Genomic DNA, 14,619 nt, shown 5'->3' with positions numbered 1-14,619 from the left:
AACTGTCTAATAAATATAATTTTGCATCAACATCTACGATGCAGAAGAAAATAAAATTATAAAATATTGTGTATAGTTTAAACTGGTATCTTTTGCATGTTCCATTATACTATAAAAAGTATTAAAATGATTAAAAGACTTCGAAAAAACTTGCCACATTTATAATTTTTTTTATTTTTAATTCAATGAGCAAGCAACTGGTTTCCATATCAGTAATGCGCCTTCCGGAGCCAAGTAACCATCTGCTCCAGTTTTAACGGTAGTGCAAATTAAAAGTGGTATTCATAGAAAATCAAAAGTAATTTGCTCATCCAACCGATTATAAAATATGCCTGGTCTTTTTTTGCTTGAATCGTGAGTTTAATTCGAGTCACCTGCGAAGGGTCATTGTTTCAAAAATTAATCGAAAACTGTTTTTACTGAATACAGGAAGTACAATTTACATAAAGACGTTGTTATTTTTAAATTGTTCGGTGTTTATATGCCTGAGAATATGAGAGTCGATCAGGAAACGAACCTGTGACAAAATTTATAATTAGGCAATAAAAACAAAGAAAGTTGGAACGTAAATAAAATTTATATACATAGGTATTAAAATTATTAAAACATTCTAAAGTCTATCTATTTATTATTTTTCCATTATACCAGAATTGTTCAGGAAATAAATTTCCAAAACATGTGACAAAATTTATAATTAGGTTTTATTCGTAATATTTTGTTATGTACAGACATCAACGATTGATCAGGAGACAAACCTTCTCTCAAGTTGAAATTACTGCTATATATTATTTTTCTTGATATTAAAATAATTAAAGTTAGCTACAAAGTTAAAATTTTTATCACAATTAAAATTTAATTTATTGAAATTGAAATAAAATTAGGTTTATTGGAATTTGAGAAGTAAAAAAAATGTTATTAATTATTATTATCTATTTATTATTTTTACATTATACCAAAATAAATTTTCAAAACATGTGACAAAATTTATAATTAGGCAATAAATGTTGTGTAAAGAGTTCAATGATCGATCAAGAGAAGAACCTCCATTTAAGTTAAAATTATTTCTATATACTATGTTTTTTGATAACCAAATTTAAAATATATTATTCATGTGTGTACGTACTGAACTTCAATGATAAAATTTTAGTGCTAAACATAATTATTTGTACAATTAAAATTTAATTTATTGATATTGAAAATATAGTAATAAATAAATAAAATTTGATTTAGTGAAATTTGAAAAATAATATAAATAAATAAATAAATAAGCAATTATTAGTTAGAGACTTCAACAGTCAGTCAAGAATAAAGTTGAATAAAAAGTATTTTAATTAAACACTTCGTTTCAGTATTTTTTATAAGTATACAAAATAAATAATCTAGTATATTACATACTTAAGTAAGACAGACAAAAGTATTCAATAGATATTTAATAAGTGAAAAAAATCCGAAAAAAATATTCCAAGATTAAATATTAAAAGCAAATATTCTTTTGCTAAGATAGTTGCTGCGTTTATAAATCATTTTAACGTGTAACAACTAGAATGGAAGTAAACGGGTACTACATACACATACATATGTGAGATGGAGATTGTGTGCCCCTCAGTATATTACCAATCTCCAACTGATTATTCCAGAATTAATCACCCCATAAATAAACCCGGTGGAAGTCCCCAACAGTTATGAAATAATTTACCAACCGTCCGTGCACAAATAAATCAAAAATCTCGCGACTTGTGGCACTGGCTGCAATGCTAATCCAGTTATATTAGGTCCCGTTCGCCGGTTTTATTAAAGCGCTTCGTATTTATTACATAACGCGAACCGGCAAACAAAACCGATAGTTTTATTTGTGTTTCGCATTTGACACCACTGCTAGACGCTAACGCAACAATGGCGGACGGACACAGACGGACGCATCGGCGCGTATTAAAGCATTTCGTGTCAATCGAAACCGCAGAGAACAGTTTCTGAAAAGTGCAAGCCATCCATCAATGGACGCTATAAGAATTTTATTATGTAACTGATTTGTACATGAGAATAATTTATAAAAGATGAGAATTATAAATAATCTTATTTTGACGTCAGTTTTTACACACCAATGGTTTTCTCTTTTTAGCACAAGTTTGTGTCACAATAAAACTAGATTCGTATATAAAAAAAAATTGATTAGTTAAATGAATGTAAATTAAGTTTAAGATAGTCGAGTTTGTTCAGTATTTGTAGAACTTAATCTCAACTAACCAATCCGGATTCTACAATTTGCTGTGTTTAAAATGTACTGTGTTGATGAGATTAAAATTAACAAGATTTATCAGTTATTCAAGTTAAAAAGATGAAATTTTGTTTAGTTAGTAAAATAAGGTTTCTTCAATTAAATACTTGTTATCAGATAATTCTTACACACCAATGATTTTGTTGAAGCAAATCAAGTTTGTTTAAGTTTTATATAACTTAATCTCAGTCAACTTATTTGAGTCGTGTAATTTAAATCTTTTAAATTACAAAATAATCACATTGAATAAAATTGATATTAATGATCATATTCGTCAATTATTAAACTTTACGTTATATTTACCCTTTATAAATGAACTCAAAATTTAATTTAAAAAATATAATTAATATCTAGTACTAAGATAAATAAAATAAAATAAAATGGTAGTAAGTCCTAGGTTTATAGCCTTCATTGAAATCATTCCCATTAATTTGTTTTCCAGTCAATTTTTATACTAAAATATTAGATTAGTTTAATAAATTTAAATTAAATTAAAGAAGTCTAGTTCATTTAGGATTCATATAACTTAATCCGGATTATATTATTTGTATCTTTTAAAATACAAAGTTTTTACAAATGGAGGAAAAATTTGGTTTAAAAGACAACCAATAATTGGCATTGAGAAAAATGAAACAAAATTGTAGTTAATTTACTAGTCTTATGTTTAGTAAGATAAGCATGAGGTATTACGGACTAAATCGAGAAGGTGCTCATTGAAACCCTTCCCATCAATTTGTTTACCAGTCAATTCTTACAATTCTTACACTAAAATAGATTACTTAAATAAATTTAAATTAAATTAAAGAAAGTCGAATTTGTTTAAGTTTTTTATTGGACTGTATAATTGATATGGTAATAATCTTTTGAAAGTATACTTTTGATAAGATTAAAATTAATGATCATGTTTATGAATCATTCAAATAAAAAAAGTCTTATTTGACCTTTACACATAAAATACAAATTAAGGTAAAAAAGACAACTTATATATGGTATTGAAAAATTAAACAAAATTAATTAATGATTCATCTTGAAAATATATGTATCTTTGAGGACATAAGTACAGGCTATTAAGGACTATACTAAGATTGTTCAAGAAGATTCTAGGTTTATGGTCCTCATTTAAATCCTCGCCATCAATTTGTCTAACAGTAACTCACAGAACGCCAGTGGTCAGGAAACGAAGATCAAAATACGGAAATGGACATTAACCGGTGGTTACTCACATAATGAATATATTTAGCCAGGAAAGTAATAACAAAGGTAGCTCGTCGATCCGCTTGAGGTAGGTCTAATACCTCTGTTGCCTGCTAACTGTTCACCACAATCATAATTACATCTAAATAATACAAAGTTATGAAGTCGAATTGAACACATATGTGTACTAGTACCGTTGCCGTAATTCATATATGGTCGAAATACAAAAATATAATCTTGCTGAGGTAAAAAATGAAGTATTTTTCACTGCGTTGTGGTTTCAGCCAAACCGATGGTTTCTCTTTCTTGCCGAATTCTAGTTTCCGACGCAAACCAGATACTTTCATTGATAACGGCATTGAAAAAATACAAGTTTTTACGAATCTAAATAGAAAAAGAGTGCTCTAGTTCAGTAACCTCTCGAATTGAAATTCAGGAAAACGAAGTCGTGAGGAATTCGTGCCAGGCATTCGAAAAATAACCGTCTCGCAGCAAAAGATATACGACTATCCTATCCTATCGCAGAATAAATATAAAACAAGCACGCATATTTAATTTATTTGAGTACATAATTAAATCTTGTTTATTGAGGTTTATTCTATAATTTAACTGTAAAATCCGAGCGTTGCGCTGGACGTGTGCGGATGCTGAAAAGTGGGACGCGCCGAACAGATCTGAATTGCTGAAATGCAATATGGAATATTTACGTTTCATTTTTTGGGTGGTAATAATCGTGGGAAAAGGCGACGTGACCTTTATTCCGGCGTTTTGTCTGATTCTGTTTGGTCGATAATCTGGCAAGTGCGATAGAAGAATGCGATGTAATACAGGTGCACAATTTAAAAACAAATCGGGGAATTCATTAACATTTCAGTACCGAGTTCGAATGCAAAAACAAGACGGGCAGTAAATTTTCGACGAACGGCACGAATAAATATTTATAATATTTGTCAGTTTAAGCTTTTGCGTCACGTATTTATCGTATCTTGATTTGCAAAGTATATTTATGGCGGTGGCATTCCAAGACCACTTACATTTTTCCAAAAATTTATTGATGGCATTCACGAACTCCTTTCCTATCGCAATTTTAAACATCTGCTTTGTTTGTGTTTGCAGTTCTTCCACGAACAACTTTCGATTGCTAATTAATGTATGAGTACCGAACTGAAACAAAATAAATCCGATATGTACCACCCGCATCAAATTTACGAAAAACCTCCCGTTAAAAGGTCCCGTTTTTTACATATTAATCATTGTATGGAAATGTTTGTCCGTGCTCATACTGATATAATGGTCAATAAATTCGAGTCGAGTACCGTACCATTCTAAAACGATTTTTCTATTTATTTTCGTACCCGTCACGGACAATACTTGCCACGGTTTAACAGTTAAGTCATTTCTCACATTTGAGTGCGATTCCAGCTCGAATTTACATTTTACAGGAGCGCGATGCATTGTTTTATTCAATTAAGCCATTGTAATAGGCCGATGCAAAACGGTACGCGCTGGATCCATTTAAATATCATATTGTATTGCCTTCGGTCGTAAACATTATTAACATACAACAAAATACACTCTCTTATTCGATTACTTTTTTATTAAAACGTTTACTTTTATTCAGAATGGAATAAAACTTGCAGTTGGGCTAACGTTAGATTTTCTTAACAAGAAAATTGAAAGTTTAATTAATTAAATGTATTTCTTATTTGTTATTAAGTTAATTTCATTGCGTTTACTTCTGGCCAAGTTTATATTGTTTACACCCATTTTAAAAATATTTCTGACTCATTTAAGGTAATGCTGCGGTGATCTGGATACTGATAGCGATATTAAATTCCTCAATAATTCCCGTATAATATGAGTAATAACCCACGACCAGTTGAGTAATCAAACTCATAGAAAAGATAATCGTCTGTTATGGCGACAGCAGAAGTGTTATTGGCGATAGCACATGTACCAGCAATGGCAAGACATGTACTATTTAAATTGCACTTATTCCATACAGTTACCCACGTTGATCTGAACGTGTAAACGACACTCCTAGACCCGAATCATTTACATATCCGAGTTTCATCATCAAGGACGTTTCTGCCTACCATTTGTAATTATCATTGATTTTGTTAGTGCTGTGCATCTTTCAACTGGTCGATATTAGTACCAGCTTTCACTTCTAATTGCTCAGTCCACTTTTCATGCGAAACAGGATTTTAATTATTTTTTTTTTTTTTTTAAATTAATGCGTACAACAATAATAATATTTTAAAACACAGATCTGTTAGCCCACTTTGCAAGTATGTCAAATGATGTACAAATTGCTGAAATGGAATTAGCAACAGTTGTTTACAATTCGGCTTGATAAATTCACTTAGTAAATCGGTTACGATTGATTCGTTTTTTGGGACGGTTAGTTATTTTTTGATCTGCACAATTTTAATTGCAATTTAAGATAATTTTGTTAATGGGTTCTTTTGGTTCAGCCTTTGCTTCATCCGTCACTTCGTCGTTATTTTGATTCTAACAAAATATTTCCGATAAAAGAAAATGTTTTAAAAGTAAAATTGAATTATTAGGTATTTATGTCCAGAAGGCAAAGTACCCAACAACAATTAAATCCGAAATAACAGTACCTCCTACAATACGATAAGTTAATTTCCTGAATATTAATACGTGCGTTGAATGGTCAATATGTTAGCACTTTAATTGGTATCCAATAATGGCTACATTGACGTCTAAATAGTATAATAAAATAGATCAATTTTAGTTGGATCTTTTACAACCTGCGGACCGATAATTAATAACCATTAAATACGACATACGCCAAAAAATACTGTTAGCCTCAATTATTTAGGTCAATGTGTTTCGTTTGCATACGATGGAAGAAAAGTGTCGGACAAGTTACGAGGTAATTTCCTAGTTTAATTACTACCAATATTTATTTTTTTAACCACGTAAATAAATAAGTTTAACCATAAAAAACGTACTGGCGCAACTTATGGTTCTTTTAACACAACACAATATCTATTGTTTATTATCATCATCCGCTTTTGAGGTTAATGGTTCGTTAAGCTTAAGGCTTGATGTGAAGATAATTATATTTATTTTATGGCTATACTGTTATAATTATTACACAAAAATTATGTTCTTTAATAATTTGTTGTCTGTGCGCCAACTCGAAAACTTTAATTAAACTCATTTTGCTACCGAATCACATTTTTACTATGAAATTTTCTTGGGAATCGTCTGAAAGTTAATTATAAATTTTCTAACCGTTACACAACTCTTTCTCAAAAACTACAATTAACAATCTCACATTATTGTTAAAACAGAACCAATTATCCAAAGATTACGAAATCGTGTTGTATGTTAGAATTTGCACGAGGCGTAGTTCGATCTGATTCCATCGCTGGGTGTGGAACTGTCAACACTTAAACATTAAAACTAAAAAAAAAAAATAAAATAAAATAAAAAACAGTTCCGTTTCGAGCAAACTGGTCAAATTTCAGCCATTCGATACTGGAACGAACAATCGCCATATCAAGTAATGCCGGTTTGCAGGAAGTCATTACTGAATAATAATTCTGCGATTTTTATGGATTCCAGAGAAAGTTCCATTATTTAATTTTGCTCGGTCTTAGTTCACTCACGTGGTATGCCAATTACAATGGTCTGTTTCAATAATGTTTCAACCGGTGCATTATGCATCCAATTTGATGATGACATCTTTCGGTAAGTTACAGGGTTTATTAAAATTTATCAAGACGCCTTTAAAGCTTAATATTAAATTAAGAATATAACAAAATAAATAATTATGTTATGTATAAACAAATCAAGGAAAATTTATTGTGTATTTTAATTAAGACAGAACATTGAGATTTAAAAAAATAATAAAAACTCAAAAATTGTAAAGCCGTACAAAAAATCTTTAATATATATTATTATTATTATTATATTGTTTTAAAACTAATAGTGATTTTTATTTGATTAAAATCTTAAAATCCTATTTGTTGTAAAGGTTATGCGATTTAAATTCTAAGCACCTTTTGCGATTTTGTAATTAATTTGAATATTATATCTATTAAAATTTATAAAACAAAGTGCAGTTTAAATTCTTTGTTTTTGACATTTAATTTTTTAAAATGCTAAAAAATATTAAAAATTCATATGCAAAAATAAAAATTACATACTACGAAAATATTCTGTAATTAGAATTTTCAGATAAATTCAAGTTAGGCAATGTTTTAAATAAAAAAAAAATACATAACATAAATAAATATGAAAATATTAAATATTTATTAAAAATAAAATAAAAATAACAATGTTAATACACTAAGTTAATTAATAAAATGTTAAAAAGGTAATCCTAATATATGTTTCCTACTTATAAAATAAATTTATTTATGTGAATTAAAACATTTAATATCAATGTCAATTTACTTGAATTTATTAAAAAAAGATATATTATATACTATTACATTAAATGTCAATCAACCAATATTTTATATAATGTGTAATATGTTATTATATTAGTAATAACTTTCGACTGTTATAAACTTACTTTCAATATCCATTGCGTGCTTGACTATAATATCAATTACATAATTTTGTAGATTATTGAAGAGCGAAACTTTTTAAATTGTTACTAAAACATTTAAAATTTGTAATCTTGGATATAAATATCCAGTTCAAGTGGATAATATTTTCTAAACGAACAAAATTGCTCAACTAACAAAACTGATGTTCATCCGATTACAACCAAACACAACCTTCAATTTACACAATTTTCAGCGATATTCGGCCCAATAAAGCCAGTTGCGCAATTGCAACTTTCAAAATTGTCCGTTGTCCGTCATTAGATAATCGTTGTATAATTATTGTTTTACGCCGGCATAATTTAACAACAACAAAACACCAACTGACGTTCCGCCGATAATTTATTTGCGGTGTCATGTGTTGGTTTATCAGTATTTCCGAACCGTTAGATATTTGTTGGTCAACGCGCCAATACATCAAGATAAAAATGCCAAGTTACAGTTCTTTTTCTCTTAAGGCGTGATTCCACGTCAATTATGACTAGTTTCCGATTCCCGACTTAATTAAAACCCGTAACTTTTCAATTAAGCGAAACAAGACAATCCGTAATTTCGGTGAAATTTTTAAAATTGCTGCTTAATTTGACTAAATCTGCGGCCTTTGTTATATCAAAATGGCATTTTAATGAAATACATTACCGGGTAATTGCTTGCTACAAAATTTTCGCATCGGCGAAAGTTTTCGTAATGAAACAAATAACGTTCAAGTGTTATAAATGTTATAAACGAATTTCGTACAGACTTTTACATTCGAATACCAGTTTTAAAATGTCATAGTTTATTATGTTAATGGACAGCAATGCAATTCTAATGGCGTTTTTTTCAACGCAGAAATGAATAACCAGGACCTAATTTATTATGCATTTGTAACAATTTGTATAATTGTATAATTAAAAATGTCGGTTTTAGGAAAACTTGTATTGTATTATTTATATAATTAGCCTTTATACGTTTGTCACATTATATTAAAAAATTTAATATGTATGTATAATCATTAAATGGCTCTGGTTGACCGTGAAACATTAAAATGTCAATAATTTATTCTTAATTTTATCTATTTTAATTTCTTTTCAACGGCTTCACTTAATACATTAACACTGACTTATAAAACAATACCAATATGAATAAGAGAAATCTGTGTAAATCATAATTACCATTACGAAACACAATTGCGAAACGTAAATTAAAAGCGTTTAAAGACAAATGCAAATTGTTTCACGGAGTCATTGTTAATAGATTAGATATTAGATTATCGTAATTAACTTTTATGAAATGTTCATCCTGGCTTAAAATTCCTAAGTAAATTAAATTCCAGTTAAATGTCAAAAATTCTATTTATTCATGTTAACATTTCACAGAACGCTGAACTGAGAACATAAATAAATAAATTACTACCGTTTTATTTTATTTTATTTTTTCGTTTCATAAAGATTGTTCTGTCATTCGCATTATTCAAATTGAATTATGGTTGACCGCTTTTTAAAAGGCCTTTCGTGACGGTCAAAAAATTTAGAATATTAATAAATCGAAAGTTTATCACGAGCCCTGAGATAAATCTACATTCCAACATACTTGTACGAGTAATAATTTGAAGGTTGTACAAGTACGATACAATTATTAAAATTGTACAAAGTACGAAGAAAAATCTTGGGAATACGACTATAAAAATTCGCGTAAATAAATATTTCTTTTTGTCAAGGATACATGTAAGTGAACAAATAAAATGTCAACTTTAGAAATCGTTTTTTATAATTTGTAATAATGACTAACCGTAATTAAGTTAAATGCGTTTGGAATGCTGAAGTATCTAAATGCAACAGATGCGAAAGTTTAATTAGTTTTTCATAATGCTGTGTGAAAATGATGAATTTCTTTTATTCGTAATAAACTGAATTATTTATTAGTGTCGTATTTATGACTATTATTTTATATTATTTCAAAATATATAATATAACTTTTATACAACAGCATATTAATTTAATCTAACCGATAATATAAATTTTACAAATTCATTACATTTTTGAACAATTTTAAAAATTTTTCTTATTTAACTCTACATTAGTTTAATTTTTAGTAATTTTAATTAATTATATAATAACATGTAAGAAATTTGAAAATTTCTATTATTTAAAAAAAAAAAATGGATTAAAAAATCAATTTTTGAAACAAAAAATTTAAAACTCGTTAAATTTTAATTTAAAAAAAAAAAAACATAAACTTCATTATTCTTTTAGATAACTTTTTAAATGTTACATTTAATGTATTTTTCTTTGAATTATTAGGGAACATTTATTTTGTTGTTTTTCTACTTTTTAATATGTTTACTAACAGCTCAGGAAATAAAAAAATATATTCAATAAAGTAATATTTAAATTTACATTTAAGTTATGAATCCAAATAATTAAATAAATTATAAATAAGTTGAATTAAAAATGATAAATATTTGTTTAAATATCTCTAAATAAAAAAATAAATACTTAATTCCAAAATAAGGAAAATATGAAAATTTGCAAAAAATATATATAAATTTTCAGTTCGAGTGTTATCTAAATATAAAATATTTAATTATATTTATTTCAATTGTTCATAATGTTTTTAATTAACTACAAATATTAATAATTATTAATAATACATTTTAAACACATGTTAAGTTCTATTTAAAAACTGAAATTAAAAATTTTTAAAAATATAATAAACATATAAATTTAAGAGTAAAAGATAACACAAACGTACCTTGATTTAAATCCACATAAGCAAGACAAAACGCCACAAAAAGCACAACCCTCCTCGGTTGCAGCATGTTTCCAAAATTCCAAACAAAAATGAAAAAACTGGCACAACTATCCACAATAATTCTCGTTATATGGCAACAGTACTAAACCCCGTAGCGAATAAAAAATAAAAATCCAATCCACTATAATTAAAAGTCGAAAAAAAAAAATTAAGAAAACTACCACACGCTCAGTTCTCCCGCATTTTCGCGCTAGACCGCAACACTGAACGAGAATCGCAGTCCGTCCATCCAAGTAGTCTGTTTCTTCGGCGTCCAGTTCGCTGTACGAAGGTTGTTTCAACACTAAGAAGTAACTGTCTGTTGTGCCACAGTCACCTGTAAAAGGCTGGAAGGTAGAAAGCTGATTCGCACTCGCCGAAGGAGGTGATCAGTGATCACACACATGCACCGACGAGGACCGGCCGATCGGCCAATTTGGTGTCTAAAAGTAGGTTAGGTTGCCGACTCGAGAAAAAACTATTTGGGACGAGACCAGTGGTTTAATATTGATGAATTACATGCGGGGATTTAAATCCGAAAAGTAGACGTTTAATTTTTTTAGGACGGACGAACGAGGTCTAAATATATCGATGACAAAATATTTAAATTTGCTTTAGTGATATTGTCCTCCAAGAATATTTTGTTAAATAGTGTAAAAAAAATAGAAATAAGAATAAATAAATTTTAAAATAAATATACTAGAACCCAAAATACTCATAAAATGTTTCTAAAATAAAATTAAAAAAATTATTTTGGCAGTTTTAAAAATGAAAAAGAAAATTTGCAAAAAAATTCTTCAATATAAAATAAAATAATGTAAATAATAAGAAGAACATTGTAAAATTTAGTAAGACTCATTAAACATACTATGGCCCAGTTTTCTTTAATAAACTGAGTGGTGAATCAAGAATCATTGTGAGTACAAAGTACATCTAAAGGTTTAGATCAGCTACTTACAAGGTGAAATGTAAAACTATAAATCTGTGTTTCACCTTTGAGCATATATGTGGAGTATTTATAAACATTTATTATTTTATTTCATTGATTTCATTTTACACGGGATGTCCAAAAATTTGTAAGCAATCTCCCAAATTTATATAAAATTCAAAATAACATTAACATTATAAGATCCTATATTTTTTTCCTTGAATAAATTTTAAAACACTTGGTATATTTCAATTATTTTATAATTTTATTAATTGTATTATGTCAGTTCAAAATGAACGCCTTAATCGAATAATTTAAAACGCCCCAATATTGTTTTTGAAATATATTAAGGTTCGAGTTATTAAAAATACCTAAATATAAAGAATTATAAAATAAGAATTTTTTAAAAACCTCTACTCTAATTAAATAAAAAATCAAGTAGGTAATTATAATATATAATATTTACAGTGTGGCGCATTTGAAAGCGGGACACTCAAATAAAATTTGTATTTGTATATTCATAATTCTGTGGAAAAATTAAAAATCATATTCTTCTTATGGACTTATTCTTTATTCAAGTATGCTATAGAAGTGAAAACTTCTGATATAGTAAGAAACTGATTTAAAAAAGTTGAGGTTCTCAATTGGCCAGAGGAAGGTCCGGATCTAAATCTAATTGAAAATTTATAGAACAATATGATTGGATTGAATGATCCTATAGAAAGATTTGTTTAAAACATTAAAAACCATCAGATTTAAATGAATTGTAGTTATTAAATGAAGAGTCGTGAAATTTAATTTGAAATGACCATTGCCGATATCTTGTTGAACCTATGTCTCTCCGTTTACATGCGTTTATAACGAACAAAGGGTACCATATAACATTTTTTAAGTTATTTATAAATAAATAAATAATATAAATATTAGATAATATGTATAAATGTATATGTATAAATATGTTTTTTAAACACCCTCTGATTTTCATAAAAAATATACATTATCATAATTCTGTGGAAAAATTAAAAATCATATTCTTCTTATGGACTTGTTCTTTATTCAAGCATGCTATGGAATGGAAAACTTCTGTTATAGTAAGAAAATGATTTAAAAAAGTTGCATCATTTGACTGGTAAACATTTTGAAGAAACTGTAAAACAGTGTTTATTATGGAACAACTCAGCATAAGAAAAAAAAATTGAACTCGTGCTACTCGTTGGCGATGTTTTTCCTTTGATCAAGTGATACAGCCAGAGAAATAGTGAGCAAATATTGAAATATTTTCATTATAACCCACATTCGAGTTTGAGAACAGCTAGTCTAAAATTTTTGCATACTCCTAAACCGAGAGATAAAGAAAGAAGGATGGATAGTTCGAAAATAGGAATTTCTTAAAGGAAATTTTATTCAGTGATGAGGCAACAATCCTGAGTGGGTTTTAAACACACACAAGTCAGAATTCAAAGAAAATTAATGTATAGTCTGGAATACTTGATCATTTTTCCTTTGAGGATAATTTAAAAAGTTATCTTTCTAAATTTTCTTAGAAATAAATTTTATGCCCACTATATGACCACTTAGGGCTTAAATGAATTTAAAGTTTCAATTAGATGTTCCGTATATAAAGTCGTAGTGGACAGGCAATGGCTAAATGAAAATTTTGGGAATAAGTCACAAAATGGCCACAAAAATCACCGGACTTGATGCCACCCGACTTTTTCCTTTGTAAATATGAGCTCGATCAGTTAAGATTTTGAGAAAGGCAGCTATTTTGAACGTTGGATTGGTGGAAGCAAATATATTTTGAGTATTACAAATAAGTACAGTGTTATTAGTATTATTAAAATAATATTCCAATATTATTGAAAAATAAGATTTGTACAATTTTTGACATATATAGTGACCAGAAAAATAACACAAAATTTAAAATTAATCATTTCGTAAATTATTTCATAAAAGAATTCAATTCAAAGTTTGTCGAGTCTAAAAATATGTTGTTATATTCTATACGTTTTTTTTATCACATATATTAAAAATGACGAAAATATTACTTTAAACGCACATGTTTGATTTGCCAAAATAGTAGCACATTCTAATATATTTATATTTTGTAGAATTATTTAACAATAATCTTAATAGTAGTATTTTTAGTAGGATTTATATTATTTTATTGAATAACTCATTTTCAGTGGAAAAAAGAAAAACGTTAAACTCCAGAGGAGAGGGAAATAATAATCTGTTTCATGTACATGAAACATTAAAGTCTAAATATCACTGGCATCGTTAAAAAATAAAATATGCTCATTTGGTAAATAGTATGTTTGATGTCCCCCTAAATAAAAGTTTGGGCCCTAGATTTGAGTTTCTGTTTCTTGGCGTGGTATAGAATGATTACAGAAAATTATTGAAAAAGATATCAAAAGAGATATAATAGAATAATTTGTTAATGATTTACCAGTGACATGCATTTTTGCGTGATAATGATGCGATGCATGCGTCCAAAGTTAATCAAAATTGGATAAAAGATAATCATATTGAGGTTCTCAATTGGTCAGAGGAAGGTCTGGATCCAAATCCAATTGAAAACTTATAGAACGATATGACTGGATTGGATGATCTTATGGAAAGATTTGTTTAAAACATTAAAAACCATCAGATTTAAATGAATTGTAGTTGTTAAATGAAGAGTCGTGGAATTTAATTTGAAATGACCTTTGCCGATATCTTGTTGAATCTATGCCTCGCCGTTTACATGCGTTTATAACGAACAAAGGGTACCAAATAACATTTTTTTAAGTTATTTATAAATATTTAAAAAAATTATGTTTTTTAAATGTGACCACAACATTGCGCATTTATTTTGT

The 14,619-nt window shown here is 28.0% G+C and overlaps 1 protein-coding gene across 1 annotated transcript in view; it reads right to left on the bottom strand.

The window, feature by feature from the left end:
• Positions 1-11,063, bottom strand: part of LOC126266566 (mucin-17-like) — a 46,905-nt gene extending 35,842 nt beyond the window's left edge. Inside the window, exon 1 of the mRNA XM_049970810.1 lies at positions 10,792-11,063. Coding sequence (XP_049826767.1) covers positions 10,792-10,858 — 67 coding nt within the window. The 5' untranslated portion in view covers positions 10,859-11,063. The remainder of the gene's footprint in view (positions 1-10,791) is intronic.
• Between the last annotated feature and the right edge of the window lie 3,556 nt (positions 11,064-14,619).

The sequence above is a fragment of the Aethina tumida genome, chromosome 1, assembly GCF_024364675.1.
Source record: "Aethina tumida isolate Nest 87 chromosome 1, icAetTumi1.1, whole genome shotgun sequence".
Lineage (NCBI taxonomy): Eukaryota > Metazoa > Arthropoda > Insecta > Coleoptera > Nitidulidae > Aethina > Aethina tumida.
This window is presented reverse-complemented; position numbering and strand designations above follow the sequence as displayed.